General features: G+C 32.5%; 1 protein-coding gene across 1 annotated transcript; it reads left to right on the top strand.

Moving 5' to 3' along the window:
* Positions 1-8,071: 8,071 nt before the first annotated feature.
* Positions 8,072-9,718, top strand: LOC143547327 (ubiquinol oxidase 2, mitochondrial-like). The gene is made up of 4 exons (XM_077038783.1): positions 8,072-8,422; positions 8,500-8,628; positions 8,989-9,477; positions 9,570-9,718. Exons 1-4 carry the CDS (start codon positions 8,105-8,107, stop codon positions 9,627-9,629), a joined length of 996 nt encoding a protein of 331 aa, XP_076894898.1. The 5' UTR covers positions 8,072-8,104; the 3' UTR covers positions 9,630-9,718.
* The last annotated feature ends 8,966 nt before the right edge of the window (positions 9,719-18,684 follow it).

The following is an 18,684-nucleotide window of genomic DNA, read 5'->3' as shown; positions in this document are numbered from 1 at the left end:
ATAACAAGAATATTTCTAGTTTCATAATCCCTGGAGAGAAGGTTCACTAATAGACCTAGGGAGAAGTCATTTGACTTATTCACATCCAGATCATGAATGTTTGGAATCCATATTATGCAAGGAGACATTGCTTTTGCTAATTCGAAATGAAGGGTGATATAAAGTAGGTCTTCATCGTTATGCATCATATTCATAGTTAGCGCATTCATGCTAGTCAGCAGTTCCGGCTCCATATCAAGGATATCGTCACTAGCATCAATATCGTCAAAACCTTGAAACTTTTTATCCAGGAACTTGTTCAGAAATACCGTAATGAAAGGAAGATAAGAGTTTTTCGCTAGGTATTTGACCAAATAAGATCGTCCAGTTCCTATAGAACCTATCACTAAAATACCCCTAGAGAGAGATAAGGCCAAGCGGAGCGAAAAGGGTTTTCCATGAGATGGTAAATGAAAACTATTAGCCCCACACGAAGTTTGTGAATAAGTGATTGTCTGATAATGAGCAAGGAATATCCGTCTTTCTGCTAAAGAGGATGTATTGAACTCATAATTCATTAGATACTTTTTATGAATGTCAATCTTTATCCAACTAACTAGATAATTATTAATTAATAATAAGCTTGATTTTTCATATACTATTTATCGTATTATAGTTATCTCATTAGTTTATTAATTTATTATTATCTCACAGTTTCATAATTATCTATTCTTTGTAATATCTTTAGTGACGTGACTAGAACTTTACAAACTTTGCAATAAGAGGGTAACAATAAAAAGTATAACAATCATTAATGTAATTTAGTAAAAACTTTTTTAATATTGGTGTTGATCGCACCGGCCCGAAAACAGAGATTCAAGAACAAAGCAACCAATGGACTAGATGAAAGGTTGGGATCATGCCATAAAATTGGTCGTTCTTGGCTTGAATTTGTTCGAATAGTAGGGTTGACTCGATTATGCATAGTAGATAGGTTCATGTGCAAATAATCTTAACATAAGAATGTCGGAAACGATACCAATATGCTAAAAATGGGAATGTAGGAAACAATATTAACTATAATATCAATCTACATAAACAATGTTTATAATAACAAAGAAATAAACCTAATAATAACAACAAAAGAATCAAAATCAACAACAAAGTAATAACAACATCAATCAATCATTCAAGAAAACAACTTAATAATAACAACCAAATGTAAATCAATAAATACTTACAACGTCTCATAATTGGAAATCAGCAAATACGAACAAAAAATAACAACAAACAATTATAGAAACAATCCTAGCAATAACAACAAATCGGTTCTCACTGTTTTCATGTTAAGAATAAAATGTATTTGATCCTGAAACAACTATAATACCCAAACTAGCCTTAAATACAAAATAAGTTTACGAATAACACCAAATGCAATCAATATATTTATTTTCTTCTATATACCGAAATGAAAAACAAATCTTTCAGACCATAACCATAAGTTGAACCACAAGTTGCTCTTCATGTTTGGTTCCATCATATTCCATGCACCGCTTTGCCTTTCCCAACAAAAAGCAGTCCAGTCTATTTTAGCTTGCAGCCGATGGTAGCTCAACAAAGATGAAATCATTAGGTCGAACTGGCCCAAAGCAGCCCAATAATACCACAATCAATCGGCCTATACTCCTCCGGTCTTTCTTTTGATTTTTCAGTTGTTCGGGTTCGACACACCCTTACAACTAGAGGTGTACAAAACCGGTTTTAAACCCAAACTGAACCGGTTTGGTCAACGGCTGGTCAAAACCGGTTTGACTCAAACCGGTTCGGTTTATAAACCGGTTTAGACACAAGATAGGCCGGCTTGTCACGTTGGTTCGGTTCGGTTTATATACCGGTTTTAACCAGTTTTAGCCGGTTTTAAACCGGTTTTTCTCAAACCGGTTCGGTTTTAAAACCGTTATGATAGATCTTAAGGGAAACCGGTCCTGAAACTGACGGTTTGGGTCGGTTTAGGAACCAGTTTGGGTGAAACCGGTTTTTTTGTACACGTCTGCTTACAACCATATTATAGGCTTGAATGTTCTTCAATTACCTATATTATTTTTGAGAAACTAATGTTTTGGTCCATCTGGTCTGTTGATTTTAACTGTTTTGGTTCAATCGACAAAACTTTAATAATTTGAGTCGTTAAAGTTTCATATAGTCCAATTGATTAACGAAGTCATACTTCTCCATTAAACCCCATCCAGGTAAGGGGTATTTTCATCGATTCATAATTCTTTTAGATCCCCTTTTTTATCCCCTTTCTATTTAATAAAAACTATAATAATTGTTAATTAATATTATAACGTTATATATTGTACTAGCTTTAGAACCCGTATGATGCACGGGAAGCTAAAAAAAATACAATTAAACCATAGAAATAAAATGATTAAATAAAAAAAACTATATTTTATCAAATTAAATAGTTTAATAAGTTCAAATTATATTTTCTAATAGAATATTCATAAGAATTTGTGGTGCATTATCACATAATTTCTTCATAATCACGAAAAAGATTGACCTAGTGATTTTATAAGTTGTAATTATATTTTTTAATGGAATTGCAAATTCTAACAAAATATGATAAGATGTTTCATTATAAATGACATAAAAAGAGAATATATATAAAATTAGCATGACTAAAGCACGCTTTTGTATTAAAGATTTTAAAGATATGGATGAGAACTTCATCGATCCATGGAGGTTGAATGAATACGTGGGAATAAAATTGCTATTCATTCATAATTTCTTCTTGTTTTTATCTTTTAGACCTATAAACATCGTTCATTAATTTTTACCAAATTCATCTCCTACAATGAAAAATGTTTATAAAATGATTTAATAAGAAAAAGATAGATACGATTTCATTAAAGATATAAATATTTTTATTATATTAACATAAATATCCGCATAATTTTAATCTCTATAATTTAGGTAATTAGTTATTTGATTAAATGATGGATTGATGTTTTGATTACACTGAGATAAATAAGTTTTCATTAAAAATATGAAAATAGTTTGAGCGGAAAATTTTGGCTAAGAATGAATCTCCAAGTGACATGTGTCCCCGATTATTTTACGTTATTAGACTATGTATATTAACAGATATAATTGTTAACACATAGTAAACGAGCCGAAGCCGAGCTTGATGCTGAAAAACTACTTATTGGCCAAGCCCGAGCTTTAGAAATATATGTTATTCAAGCCAAGGCCCAAGCTCAGACTCTGCTCATTTGCACCCCTAATGCAGGTCTGTTATATTATGTATAATGCATAAACTCGAGCTCGGCTTGTTTACACCCCTAATGCAGGTCTGTTATATCGTGTATAATGCATAAATGATGTACAACTATGTTTTGTATAATGCATTATATGACTCAACAGAGTTTGACCAAATTTTACTATATTGTGTGTCATTTATCCATTATATGCAATATAACATACCTGCATATAGGGCTATGAACGAGCCGAGCTCGGCTCGTTTCAACCTCTATTTCTAAAGCTTGGTTCGTGAGTAGTTTTCAGCTTTGAACTAGACTTAGGCTCAGCTCCTTTACTATTTGTCAACTATTATTATAATATCTTACTATTCTAATAAGTAAGTACTACTATACGCCACTTGTCATCTTTTTAGCAACTCTCATAAATTTTAACCCATTTTCAAAATATGGTACCTCAATAGGTTCAACCCGCCCCAGTAATACTAACTGGATCTATTTTTTTAATTCTTTCTTTCTTTTCATCAAACCCTAATTCCAGTTCCTGTGTTTCTCTCTTCCAACTTTCTCTCTTCCTTAGCCACCACCTACGCCATCAAACCCTACGCCGTTCCCGTGTTCCTCTCTTTTCATAAAATCTCCACACCTTTGTCGCCTTAAAATCTCGCCACCACCGTTGCCTTAAAACCCAACCACCGCCGTCACCTTAAATCTCACCACCGCCATCGCCTTAAAATCTCGCCATCGTCGTCGCCTTAAAATCCAACCACCGCAGTCGCTTGTAATGCTATCAAGGAAAAACTGGTAAGTTGTACATACTGGTAAAATAGTTGTACTCCGTACAAATATGCCTGTATTTTGAGTTTTGACTTGAAACTAATTGTTGCAGCAAGTCGACTGTGTTTGTAACCAGTTTAGGTGCACAAAATGAATTTCATTCCTATTTTTGTATGACGAGGAGGGAGAGGGACCCGTTGGTCGTTGGATGCGTGATTGGAGATGTCATTGGTAGTTTCACAAGGTCAATTAACCTTACTGTTACTTACAATGATAGGGAAGTTAGCAACGGGTGCACGCTCAGACTGTCTCAGATGTATCATGGCATTAAAATGTTTTTCACATTAGCAAATATACTGATGTAAAGTATGGTACTTGTATGCATATGATTTTAAAAGTGCTTTAATGTTTTATTAATATGATTGTCTATTAGGCTATGAGATTACTGTGATTGAGAAATGGATTTGGACGGATATTCGGATGAAGACCAGGACTGATGATGGGGATAGTGACTACGATTACCAGTACCTTTGGATTTGGAATTGGAGCCTCGATTGGAATGGTGATGGGATATTATTTCTTCATCTACTTCCAGCCTACTCGTGTTGAGGTAATCGTAATATTGTTGTTAATCAATATAGATTATAGTAAGATTATTATTATTATTATTATTCGAGTTTAGTGTGATTTGGTTATTTGATATGTTGATTGCTTTCGTTACGTATCTATGTTATCATACATTGCTAATCTTAGTACTATCTAAGTTGACGTCACTAATCTGTGCATATTTGGTGATTGTTTTCTTTAGTGATCAAACTGAATATTATAGGATAAATTGTGATGTAGGTGCTTTGGTCATGTCTCTATGTTACCATACAATGCATTATAACATGAAGTAGATATTATTTTTATACATTTTGTAGAGGTGTTTGTATTTTTGTAATAATATAGCCAGGCCACTGATAATCAATTGGATTATTTTTATATAATATTCTAGATAAACAACCAATTATGCTATATATAAATCAACAAATTATTTGATTTACTTTTTTATTGAAAAGATGATAAGAATTTATTAACTATTATAATAAATTATAGTGTGCATATTATGTGTATATAATTTCGAATTCTTCCCAATTTATTAAATGTCTTAGATAATTATAGGAAAGATGTTATCAATTTAAATAAATTTTGCAACTACTTCTTAAATTATCACCTAATTTAACAGTATTAGTATTTAAAATTTCAAAACATTCCTTATCAATTCAATTATATTTAGTCAAAATATACTGTTATTCTATTTAATTATTATTATAGAATATTCTAGATAAAATGACTAATTATGCTAAATATAAATTAAATATTTACCAAATTAGGTTTTTTTAAAAACTCTATCTTTTCACTCTTATTTTTGTTGGCAAAGAATATAAAATAAGATGAATCAGAATACCAAAATGAAACAAATTTTATTACTGTATTTTCTTTGACTAAACTTTTTATATTGTGGTTAAATTTTTATTTAATTTTCTTGAATACATGAAATGCCAGTCGAAATAAAGTAAATAAAATTTGATCACAATGAAACAATTCAAGATTATTTATTGTATAACTATTATCTTAAAGAATTTTCAAAACCTTTTTTTTAATATGAAAAAAACGAGATGAAAACTATTTTATTTATTTTATATTTTAGTTTTTTTGATTCATATTATTTTAGATAAAAATTTGAAAAACAACATTCTATATAAATTTCAAAGACGACAGTTTCCCCTTGGAGTATGTTTTGCGATTACCATAAACAAAAGTCAATGTCAGTCATTATCTAGGGTTGGTTTGTACTTGAAAGAACCCGTGTTCTCAAATGGACAGCTATACGTCGCCTTGTCAATAGTTACAAGCAGGTTTGGGCTCAAGTTTCTTATTCTTGATAAACAAGGTAATCTGACCAATAGAACCACAAAAGTAGTGTACAAGGAAATTTTTTCTTCTTTGTAGACTCATTGCATAATGTTTTGCTTTGTAATTCCTGTAATTTTAATGAAAATTGTAATTGTATTAACAATATATGATAATTGTGTTACTGATTGTATTTTGTTTAACGTTTAAATATTGTAATTTTCATTAATTCTCCGTGTAATACACTGGTCTCAAACTAGTTAACATAATATATAACAATCATTATTATTCGTTTACTATTATTAACATAATATATAACATTATAATATAAATTAGCAATTATTATAGTTTTATCAAATTGAAATAGAAAGGGGATTTAAAAAAAAATTCTGAATTGACGAAAATACCTCTCACCAAGATGGTGTTTAGCTGAGAAGTATGACTCCGTTAATCAATTGTACTGAAACTGTCACAATTTTAAACTTTAAGACTCAAACTATTAAAGGTTTGCCGATTGGATTAAAACAGTTAAAATCAACAAACCACAAGACCAAAGTAGGAGTTCTCTCATATTATTTTCATTAGATTGTCAAATAACGAATCACCTATTCAAATTTTGAGTACGATTGATTTAAAAAAAATGTTTATAATGTGATAGTTAAAATAAGAGTCTCTTTCGTATAGGGTAATGGATAATGGAATGGACAAGATTATTGATTAAATAGAGTAATAAAATGGATCATTATCGTTCATTTGTCTTGTTTGATTAGTTTATTGGAATTGGAATAAAGTGAATAATAACTTTATGTTGTTTGGTAGATACAAATTAACCAACGCAAAAATAAAATACAAATAACAAAAGTACCCTACCTTAAAATAAAAAAAAATTACCAAAATAAAACATGGCAACGGCGATGGAGGTGGTGGCGGTGGAGACGACAGTGGTGTGGCAGTGATGGTGATGGCGGTGACAGATAGGTGGCGACGCCGACGGTGGTGGTGGATTCGAGAAAGTAAAGTGAAAGAGAAATGAAACGGAGAAAAAAAAAGGAGGTATGTAAAGGAATTGTTTTGATTGAATAAGTTTTCTTATGTAATTGCCATTCAATTCCATTAAACAACAAAACACTCATTTTTCATTCTATCACAATGATCCATTACATTTTGGTTGTTATTCTTGCATACCAAACGCTACATGTCTTTATTCTAATATAATTACTTGTATTTGTGATATTATTTTTAATATTTGTTATTTAATGAAAACAATATAGATATCAATCACACCCCTGGTGTTTTGGAAACTTACGGGTCAATATCCAAAAAGGAAACAAGTAATGTGACGGCCAAGAAATCAGGAAAAAGAGAAGTAGAACACGAAACCATTAAACTATTTCAATGATGTTAGTTTAGGTCATTTAAGAAAAAGATGTTATTTAAATATATTAATTTATACATGGGAAAGGAAAGTTCCTAATTGGAACCCGCCCAAGACAGCAAAAATGCCCGGAGATTTGTACACAATGTGTAACATTAAATTAGATGTGTCGTTGACGTTGGGTTGGATATATTGTTACGTGTTTGGACACACCATATACATAGAGCATCTAACGATTACATATACATAGAGCATCTAACGAATAGGCTTTGTTTCATAAAAATAAAAATCAAAATTTGGTGCCACAAGTATTTCTTCAATTGTTTTATAGCTGTGCTAATACTGTTTTTTTGGGATTACACATTTATGATTCTGATTGAGTATCGGTGTTGTAATGAGCTTAATCAACACCGACCGAATTTGCGTTACTACACAGTCGCAACGGCAACAGTTGGTTACCTAGTTTAAAATTAAAATCACAAATATTCTATTATTTTCTGAATCCGGATGGTTGATTTTATGTATTTAAGTCGAGTATTCATCAAACACACATAAATACTTTGACAACAAATAAAGTTTTAAAAACAAAAAAAATGTTATTTGTTGAAACCAACTTTTCGTCGGTCGTCACTTGCTTGACCAAAGACTTTTCATTGTTGACTAATAAGCCGCTTATATTGAATTCACTTTTTCGTTCTTTCTAATTTGACTTTTCCATGTCAACCTCCTCAATTCACATATAAAAGCTCACACAATCAAATTCTTCACCATCAAATTATCAAATCTCCACACTTTCTATCAATCTCTTGACTTTCAAATGAATCGAAACGGTACTGCTGTAGTAACAAAAGCATCCCAGTTGCTATTAACGCAACTAAGAGCGTGTTTGTTTTCCACCACAAGTTTTACAGGTTCAGTAGTTACTGAACCTCTTAAGGTTCCCATGAGTACAACCATGGGAACCACCAGGCTTTTGACCATGCATGCTCGAAACTACAATACGCATGCGTCTTCAGGTTCCAGCCAGGACAAGAAAGACGACACTGATACAAAAGCGGTTCCAAGCTATTGGGGCATAACTCCACAGTCACTTACAAAGTCCGACGGGTCAGCTTGGAAATGGAATTGTTTTCGGGTATGTGATCGTGGTCTCAAACTATGGCTTTATTGTAATAATCGAGTAAACTTAACTAATTATATTTTATGTAATAGCCATGGGAAGCTTATGAAGCAGATACAACAATAGATGTCAAGAAGCACCATAATCCAGTCACTTGGAATGACAAAATTGCATATGGGATCGTTCAAGCCCTCAAGTATCCCACCCAGCTATATTTTCGGGTAAATATTATATAACAATCATTTCAGTCGCTAAATCCATCTCAAACCAAATCTCGTCACAATACATTTGTGACGAGTTTTGTGGCTACCAAAATCATCGTGGTTATGCATAAATTGCAATGATTTTGGCCGTTGTAGATGGTCCATTATGTATAGTGTATGTTTATGTATGCAATGCATGTATACATATAGCAATCCCATTTATTAAGATCTTTTAAGTTTTGTTAAAAAAAAATTCATCAAAGAGAATGTTTTAATTTGGAGTCAAAGGTATTAGTGGGAGTAACCCTGGGATAGAGAAAATGTTGTCGTTATCCACTACTAATAATTCATATTGACTCTATTTAAAATAAAATACAGAAAAAACACATACACCACGCGGTTCTACTAGAAACCGTCGCTGCAGTACCCGGGATGGTTGGAGGGATGTTGCTACACACCAAATCACTTCGTCGGTTCGAGCAAAGTGGTGGTTGGATCAAAGCCCTATTAGAAGAAGCTGAAAATGAGCGAATGCATCTCATGACCTTCATTGATGTATACGAGCCAAAATGGCACGAGCGCGCCCTGGTCTTTGCAGTCCAGGGCGTGTTCTTCAACGCGTATTTCCTAGCCTATTTGGCATCACCAAAACTTGCTCACCGGATCACTGGCTACCTTGAGGAGGAGGCTGTGAACTCATATACCGAGTTCCTAAACGACCTCGAGAAAGGGGTGATGGAAGATATTCCAGCACCCGCTATCGCCATTGATTATTGGTGCTTACCGAAAAACTCGACACTTAAAGATGTGGTTAGGGTTATTCGTGCAGACGAAGCACATCACCGCGATCTTAACCATTTTGCTTCGGTAAGTAGTTCGCTAGTCATCGTTATTTGGTCGCTAAATCTAATTAAATCGTTGGTAATGATTAATTAATATTGTTATTTGTTTGGTTTCAGGACATTCAATGTCAAGGTCATGAGCTGAAGGAGTATCCTGCTCCAATTGGGTATCACTAAAGATTGGTGCTTATAGCTAATTGAAATGTTGCAAGTTTAAAGTTTTTGAGTTGTAAGATAAATAACTAAATATTGTATAAAATTAAGATGCATATATATGTTGTTATTTTAATCAATTATTCATACTAATTTCCAAGGAATCGATTAGATTTTTTTTTTTCTCTTTTTCTTATTTTTTTCTTATGTATGCTTGTCCAATAAAATAAAATGAATTCGATTAGATCATAGTTTCATGTTTACTATTACAAATGTAATATTAATTAATCTCTTATCCAAAACAAGTTGTTTATGGATATTATTAGGGGAGCCATAAAAACCCAGTCTAGGCTTCTATTTGATTCACAAGAGTGGCGAGTGCGGCTTTGTTGAGTGGTTCGAGATTTCATTAATTTTTTGAAGTTCTTCACTTTTGAACGAAATGTTGATATTCTTTCTATGAAGGCAATTAACCTGAGTTAGGGGATGTTTGGCAATTGCTTAACCATAAAGAGGTTTGAATGGTTAAGAGAGTCTGAGCCAATAAGATCTGAACAAGATAAAGTCTGTTTGGTTGGACATTTGAATAACTGTACAAAATGACTATCTTACCCTCTGAACTATTTTATGCTGAATGAAATGTATCTGTTTGTTTGGAACTCCGAATAATAAATAAGTATAAACAGAAAATACAAAACGTCATAGAAAATCCAAATTACACATTATTACTTCAAAATCCATGGAAACATATTAAAATCCAAATGATGTTGTGTTCTATTTTCAGTTTCTCTGTTACATTCTTCCATGATATTGGTTTAAGGCTGCTTCCTTGAAGTCCATGGAGTGTTATTTCATGAAGACACGCTTCAAGAAATGTTTTGTAAATAGCCTCGTGACTCCAACGGGTCCTACTCTTTATTTGCGCCATTTCTTTATGGGTCATTTCTTTTTGGGCCATTTCTAAAAAAATAAATTACCACAACGAAGGTAAACAACCAACAACTTAGGGGATCGGAACTAGAATGTAAACAACAATACAAATAATGTAAGTTCAAGCTATACATAAAAGAAATTAAAAAGAATTGTCTAGTGCGAAAAGCAAAAATATGTAAGTACAAGTTTTATGTTCTTAAATTTCTAAAGAAACAAAAGTATGCATCAATAGTGTTCTCGGGTTGTGTTTCGGGCTTAATAGAAAAAAAATTCAAATTTGTTATCAGGTTGGGTTGTTCGGGTGTTGTATAATCAGGGTTTCGGGCTGCTTTGGGTTAGATTCGGTAATCGAGTTTGTTTCCAATGGTTTCGTATCGGTTTTAGTAATCGAATTGGGTAAAAAACGACACCAAGTTAAAATTAAAAAAAAACCCATATCTGTTACTTTTTTCCCTTGTTTAATCTAACCGGAATTGATTACCAAAACTAAAATGAAACAGCCCGCCCCCAAGCAACCTGATGAAACCTGATTAAGTAACGCCATACTTACTAGAACCTGATTAAACATAAAAAACACCAGAACGACCTCAAGTAGCCCGAAATCTGATTAAACAACGCTCGAACAATTCGACTCGAGATAACATAAATCCACAAACAAATTTGAGTTTCTTCCCTTTTTTTGTTAACCCATTGTCGTTTTTTCCTATAATAATATTATCATTTGTATCAAAATGATTACAAAGTTTTATACTTAAAAATAGCCGGCCAGCCCGTTAGAAATATTTGATGTTCAACATGTGCAAGTTGGGACACTAAGCATTGTCGTTAATCATTCACAATATGCAGGCCAAGTTGGAACCCTGGCTTCTAGTTGTCTGGATATCGTGTTTGACTAGTTGGTAGTTTTATATTGAAGTATATTATAAGCTGACCTCGCAGTGTCTTCTTTATGTGCAGATCTCCCTGGATGGTCTTTGCTGATTCCTATGAAGGTTCGAATGCTAAAGTGTGCTCATGAGTTTTGTTCAACTGTCAATTATCGAAGGCATATAAGAGTGCATCGCCGGTCTATGAACTTTCATAGGTTTTCTTATAATAATAATAAAAAATAATACTGAGTAGACCCGACTACCCAAATGCTAATCATTTTTATGGAAAATGTTTAGAACTTTTCATTTAGACTACCTGATTATAATCACGTTCACCATGTATATGATTGGTTTATTTTTTATTATATATATATATATATTAGTAGAAGTGCCCGCGCGTTGCGGCGGGGGCGCGACGGGCATTTGATCAGATCGTGTGTTGAAAATGGCTCTAATGGTTGTGGTAGGTAGAATTGTATATGCGCTTGTTAGGGGTTCCAATTGACTAAGTTTCCATTATTTCGAAAGCATAAATGTACGAGACCATCAAGAGTTGTAAGAATATAAACCTCACAAGGATTTGCTTCGCATGATAGTGGAACGACAATATTTGACATAGGATTTGGGTATGTTGAAGTAAGCTGTAAGCAGATAGATTGTAGTGTGCCACAGTCTGAGCACTATGATTTTTTGGTTGTAAATTCTTCAAAAGTAGCAACAATGCATTGTGACAAAAAATTTTTTTGTTGAAAGTAATGAGAGCCATTGTTTACATACGCTTTTACATCGGCCAACACACTTAGGTTGGAGCGTTACTAATATGTTGGTCTATAACCCAATTTCAAATTTAACTTTTTTTTACTGGATGAAAATTAGAGAAACACAAGTGTTTTTATATGTAAAAAAAGTTATAGAATACTCATTTTTACGTATAAAAAATTGTTTTTACATAATCAATTTTGTTTTTTCATATATAAACACATCTGAAACTGTTCTAATAGAAAAAACTTTATAAACAATAGTTAAAAAGTAATTTATTGTTACAAAAATAAATGTTTTTTTGTTAAACGTCTTCTACATGAGCTTTTTTATTAGTTTTTTTACATTTAAAAGTATTGGTTTTTTAAGATCCCTAAATGAACCACTCTCAGAACTACAAATATACAATGAGATTTGAACCGTTATCACTTGATTGGTGACAATTCACTAATGCCATTGAACCAAATGCCTTTTTGGCACAACCCAATTTTCATGGTAGATCTTTTCTTAGGTAGATCTAGGTCTAAACTGCAAATCAAAACGTTCGATAACCGCCAAGCCAAAAATAATTTCTTAACAATACGTAAAGTCCAGCTAAATGAATGTTTTTGCTTTGGCGCAAAGTTGAATCAAACTACTTGATGAGTTGATGTCAATAGAATGGGTTTTTCTTAGGTTATGTGCTATCAATTTAGAATGAAAAAAAGCTAACGGGCCTTCTTTATTATTATTATTATTATTATTATTATTATTTATTTTTAACTTCTACTCTTTTTTGTCTTTTTTGTTTGTTAGTCACTAAGATTAAAGTTACGTATGGTATTAAAGTTGTTAGTATCATTACTTTTTTCATTAAAGTAATTAGAGCCATTGTTTGCATACGCTTTTATATCGGCCAACAAACTTATGTTGGAGTAGTTACTAATATGTTGGCTTATAGCCTCAATTTTCAATTTAACTTTTTTTACCGTATGTAAATTAGGGAAACAGAAGTCTTTTATATTAAAAAAAAAGTTATAGAATACTCATTTTTATGTATAAAAAATTATTTTTACATAATCAAATTTGTTTTTCTATATAAGCAAATCTGATAAACCGTTTTAATAAAAAAGACTTTATAAAAGATAGTTAAAAAGTAATTTGTTTTTTCAAAAATAAATGTTTTTTTTATTAAACGTCTTTTACATGAGTTTTTTTTTATTAGTTTTTTACATGTAAAAGTAATGGTTCCCGACTTCCTGGGTTATTTTAAATCGTCGTCACTTGATTGATGACAATTCACTAATGCCATTGAACCAAATGCCTTTTTGGCACAACCGAGTTTTTATGGTAGATCTTTTCTTAGGTCTAGGTGTAAACTGCAAATCAAAACGTTTGATAACTGCCAAGCCAAAAATAGTTTGTTAACAATGCATAAAGTCTAACTAAATGAATGTTTTTGCTTTGATGCAAATTAGAATGAAAGAAAGCTAATGGGCCTTTCTTATTATTATTATTAATATTTTTATTATCATTATTATTTTATTATTTCTTCTTTTACTTCTACTCTTTTTTGTCAGCTTTGTTTGTTAGGCATTAAGATTAAAGTTTTGTCTAGTATTGAGTTTATGTATACTTGTGTTTGACGCACCAGGAACACCTTATTTTTTAAAAAATGAACATAAAAAAGAAATTCTTTTTGCATACATTGGTGTTTGTTTGCTTATTCGGTTCAAGTTAAACGAAGACGAATATAGCCATCTAGGAAGACAAAGTATTTACCCTTGAGAGTTAGTTTTAAGTTGACTGTTTATTAGAAAAGAATTAAATATCTTTATTATAAATCTGTGTCAAATCATATTTTATTATTTAACATGTAAGTTAAAAGTCCATCATCAGCAGTAGGGGTGTTCAAGGTCCGGTTTTCACGGTTTTTGAGTTAATCTGTGAACCAAACCATTAGTACCAGTTTTTGGTTCTTGTAAACCAAAACCAAACCGTTGAACAGTTTGGGCTTGTTGGGGTGTGAATAATTTGCAAATATTTTAGCATAATTAATACAATTCATTCGCAATCACGTTTAAACACAAGCTGTCTGAAAAACAGGAAAACAAAATCAACATAAGTAGCCAAATGCATAAAAATAAAGGTGTGGGCTGATGTTTAAATGTTATTCAAACTCCAAACTTCAAGTGTAATCCAAACTAACCATTTAAACTATATGAAAATAAACTGAAGTTACGCAATAAGATTCAATTAGTATTTAGTTAATATGCATATATTATACACATTAAAATTTTGTATTTAATACAAGTATATTGATATATGAAATATATAGAAATGTATAACTAATCAAATTATACGATTCGGTTTTATATGGTTGGTTTTTTATACAAACCGTAAACCAAACCGTTCGCTACGGCTTGTATTTGAAACCTGCCGACCAAAATTTAGAAAAAGAAAAACCAACCGTGAAACCGAACAGATGATCGGTTTGGACGGTTTCGAACCAAACAATGAGCTCCCCTAATCAGCAGTGTTGGTTCATAAAAGGTGAAGGAAGAGACTTAGAATATTTATAAACACCATATAAAAACACCTATTTGCACAATGATCACCATTGCAAACAAACATAACCATTTTAGTTTCACTATGATTGTGTTTATACATACTATTAAGAGTTATGACATGAAGAAACATACCAGCTACCGAAAAGAGAATAGGATAGCAAGGCGATGCCAACAGAAATAGGAGGAAACATACCATATGTGCATGATGTGTGTTTGCAATTGTTGTTGACAAACCGCGTAGTAATAGTCAGTGTCACCCATGCCAAGAATCTCAGCACATAATGTAAGAATGAAGGAATTACCTTCTCAACAGCTTGGGTAAGACCGCTCAAGGTGATGTCATACAGGGGTTACCCGGTGCCACAATCAAATCATGTTATTTCTCCAAAATGCACATTTCCACTTATGAAGAAAACCCCATTTCTCTACGCAAACCAACATTTTTTTTAGTCAAACTACAAGTAAATAGATCTTGGAATTCAATAACAGATTTAAGTTAAAAAGACGTTTTCTTTCTTTTGGGAAACGTCCCCAACTTTCCATGTAGAATAAAGGCCCGGTGCATGCTAAAAGATTTGATGCAGCCTGAATGGCACAACAGAAGTTAATATTTGTTTTCCCTATATGTAACGTCTAAATTTACTAAATACGGTGCTGGAATAAGGAAGACAGAATAAAACAACATCAAACATAAACATAATCAATCGTTTCTTTAAAATCTAGTATACTAATAGATGACATCTATTGAAGTCTATTATATACATGACCTATTACCCCCTAGACCTTCATTTAAAAAAAATTGGCATATGAGTTAAAATACCTAATTTACCAAGTATAGGGTGAAAACAAGTTCATGCCAACATGGCAAACATTTAATAATTTAATATAAAACTTGGGATAACAACAAATTTGAAACCAAATCCTTTAAAAACAATTTCACGGTTTAAACCCGAACCATAGCACGAACATAAACACAAACATACAATCTAACATGTATATTTATTATATGAACCTCCACATCTAATAATTATATTACAATGATGGTTTGTAAATCAACATTTATGATAAAAATGTTACCTGATCCAAGGATTTTATGGCTTAATGTCTTGACATCTCATAAATCTGGCATCGCGGTCCTTTCTTTCTCCTACCAATGGCGAAAAAAAGGTTGATTACCACTTGTTTGTGACGAAATAAACCTGTCATGACAGAAGCTATTTGCTCACATGAAAGGTGGCAACACATGCATTCAAATAAATGAACTGTTAAAAAAAATATAATGATAAAAGAAACATACGTACCCATCTTCATTGGAATTTAAATCTTCTTTCCCAAATATAGTATCGGCACTCAAAACCAGTATAGTAAATATCTACCCATGATCCTCGTATCAATTCGGTACCCTGAAGCATCGTCCACATATTTAGTCTTTATCATACCAATTCACAACTTTAACATTCAGCTTTTGACTTTAACTACAAGCCTCCTCATGTCGTCTCTCATAATCTCTATCTACAAACATCATTTGGTGCAAACGTCTTTTCGTGTGGGTCCCACTATGAGAGGCCATGGTTTTAGCCTCGCTACCTTTGTTACTAATTTTAAGCACATTGCAAAGCGTCTTCTTTATTGTAGAAATTTTCTCCGTGTCCATAATGGCTAAACCTGAATCCTCATCGGTCACTTGCATAATAGATGCGGCCCGCGTGTTGTGGGTTCAAACCTCACCTTCAACATGTTACACTTTTAGTGTGTGAGAAGTGCACCTAATTCAGAAAGTAGCCGGGGTCTATCGCTTCCTATTAACTCGATTACCGTGTGGTCGGTTGAGGATGTGGCCCCATTTGAATCTACTCACGACGTAAAGCTAGTTTCTGACCCAAGTACTTGAAAATCAGCACTAAGAGCAACCTTAGTACCTAGATTCCAAAAAAGCGGTTGAATTTATGTATACCCCCTGTCATAACAAATTAAATATTAATATGATATATATTTGAAATTGCGGGAAAATGATATGGAAAATAAGGCCAAGGACTCACTTCTAAATAAATGGTTTTCTAAGCTGCCTCGAGGCATAAAGTCATAAACTAACATATTGTGATCGTCTTCTAAGCATTAATCAACTAACTTCACAAGATTTGGATGATTTAGCTACCCTAAATAATTAATTTCAGTCTGCAATAAGATTAATTAAAGAAAACTCAACATGAGTATACTCCAAATGTTCTAAACCTGAAATCCGAATAGGGCAACGCATTTTATGTATGTCACAGATGGACTGGTTTGTGGCTGTACTGAACACACTCAAGGTTAGTATACAACCATTTGATTGATTTTGGACTCAAATGCTACTTTGTATAACTATAAAAATACAACATGCAGATTACAACAACATTAGCAAACTACCACATGTAGATTAAACAATCAAGTTGAACTCAATCCATAAGAAAACATAATTAAATCTAAGTCTCCCTTCTAATTAATTGAAGCTTGGGCTCAGGCTTGTTTATTAAACAAGCTTATATTTAGGCTCGAACTCGATCTCGTTTAAGCTTGACTCTTGCGAGCCAATCTCATTTAAGCTTGACTCTTGCGAGCCAATCTCGCGGAGATCACGAGTGACGTGGCTCGGTTCCACCATATGATATTGACCTAAATTCTTACAAAAAGTAGAGCAGTTAGCATATGAGTCAAATTATCACGAAGATTAAACAATCAAGTTGATCTATAGAAAAAAAAAGTTATCAAATCATAGTCTGTTAAGCACCATGGATCTCAAGCATGCATTGCCTTCAATTAATACATGCAAATTCATCAAATTTAACAACAAATTGAATTATCTGTTATATGTGTTTGACCCATTAAAGATGTAATAATAAAATAACCTGAAACAACTCACGGATTTTTTTACGAATTCCAACTTGTGACCATATGATCATCTCTAAAGCTTCCTCCATGGTTCCATAACCTCCTGAAAACACCATAACCATCAATAGTTGAATACTACTTTAATTTTATAAAATCATAAAATTTGAAAAAAATAATAAAAATACCAGGAAGTGCAATAAACGCATCAGCTTCTCGTGCCTCGCCAGCTTTGTGCATATTTGTCACTACATGGATACTGAAATTTACCAAAATTGACCAAATTAAAAACCAACAGTCATCAGTTTGAAATCATAAAAATGCTTACCTGAACCGTTATCAAATGATTTCGACATGCGTATATGTTATCAGAATAAATTTTCATCTGGCTTTAGACAACGAAATCAATCGAAAACAGAAATATTTGCTGACATTAGGGAATTAAGAAGCAGATAATCGATTAGGGCTGGATGTTGTTGCAATTCTACGAACCTTATGAATCAAATCGAAAACAGGTACCGTGAAGAAGTGGGGATTCAATCAGGATGAGCGGAGGTCTTATAAAACGAATCATTGGATCTTCAACTGCCCAATTGAATGTACAATGATGTTACAGTTGAAACCCATAATTAATTAGGGGAGGCGAGAAGATAATTAAACGGAGAGGGAGGATTAATTGATTGAACGGGACGCCGGAGATAGGAGAGTTGCCGGAGAGATTAATGAGGTATTTAATTTTACAGCGTCTTATGGAGATGGATTACGGTAAGTCGAAAGATTGCCTACATGTATTATAATATAGATATAGATATAGATATAGATATAGATATAGATATAGATATAGATATAGATATAGATATAGATATAGATATAGATATAGATATAGATATATGTGTGTGTATGTGAGAGAGAGAGAGATTTTATTTTGTTAATATTTAGGAGCCTCAAAAACATATGGATATCCTAAAAAGTATTGCAGCTAATCTACGGAAATCAAATTTTCTATCTCTTCCACAAGTTTATGTGAAGCCTCTAGCTCAACACTTGTGGTATACTTATCTTTAATATATTATTCTGTTGCTTTTATTCAGTTTTGATATTTTA

The sequence above is a fragment of the Bidens hawaiensis genome, unplaced genomic scaffold (assembly GCF_021521415.1).
Source record: "Bidens hawaiensis isolate Kalapana, Puna unplaced genomic scaffold, B.hawaiensis_p1.1 tig00014712_1, whole genome shotgun sequence".
NCBI classification, from domain to species: Eukaryota; Viridiplantae; Streptophyta; class Magnoliopsida; order Asterales; family Asteraceae; genus Bidens; species Bidens hawaiensis.
The sequence above is the reverse complement of the archived record's forward strand: the minus strand, read 5'-3'. Positions and strand labels throughout refer to the sequence as shown.

What these genes read in the sequence shown, in the direction of transcription:
- LOC143547327 (XM_077038783.1), top strand. Translation starts at nt 8,105, where the DNA reads ATGAATCGAAACGGTACTGCTGTAGTAACAAAAGCATCCCAGTTGCTA. An exon ending in CCACCCAGCTATATTTTCGG is followed by an intron (nt 8,629 to 8,988) that starts GTAAATATTATA and finishes AATAAAATACAG; the next exon opens with AAAAAACACATACACCACGC. An exon ending in ATCTTAACCATTTTGCTTCG is followed by an intron (nt 9,478 to 9,569) that starts GTAAGTAGTTCG and finishes GTTTGGTTTCAG; the next exon opens with GACATTCAATGTCAAGGTCA.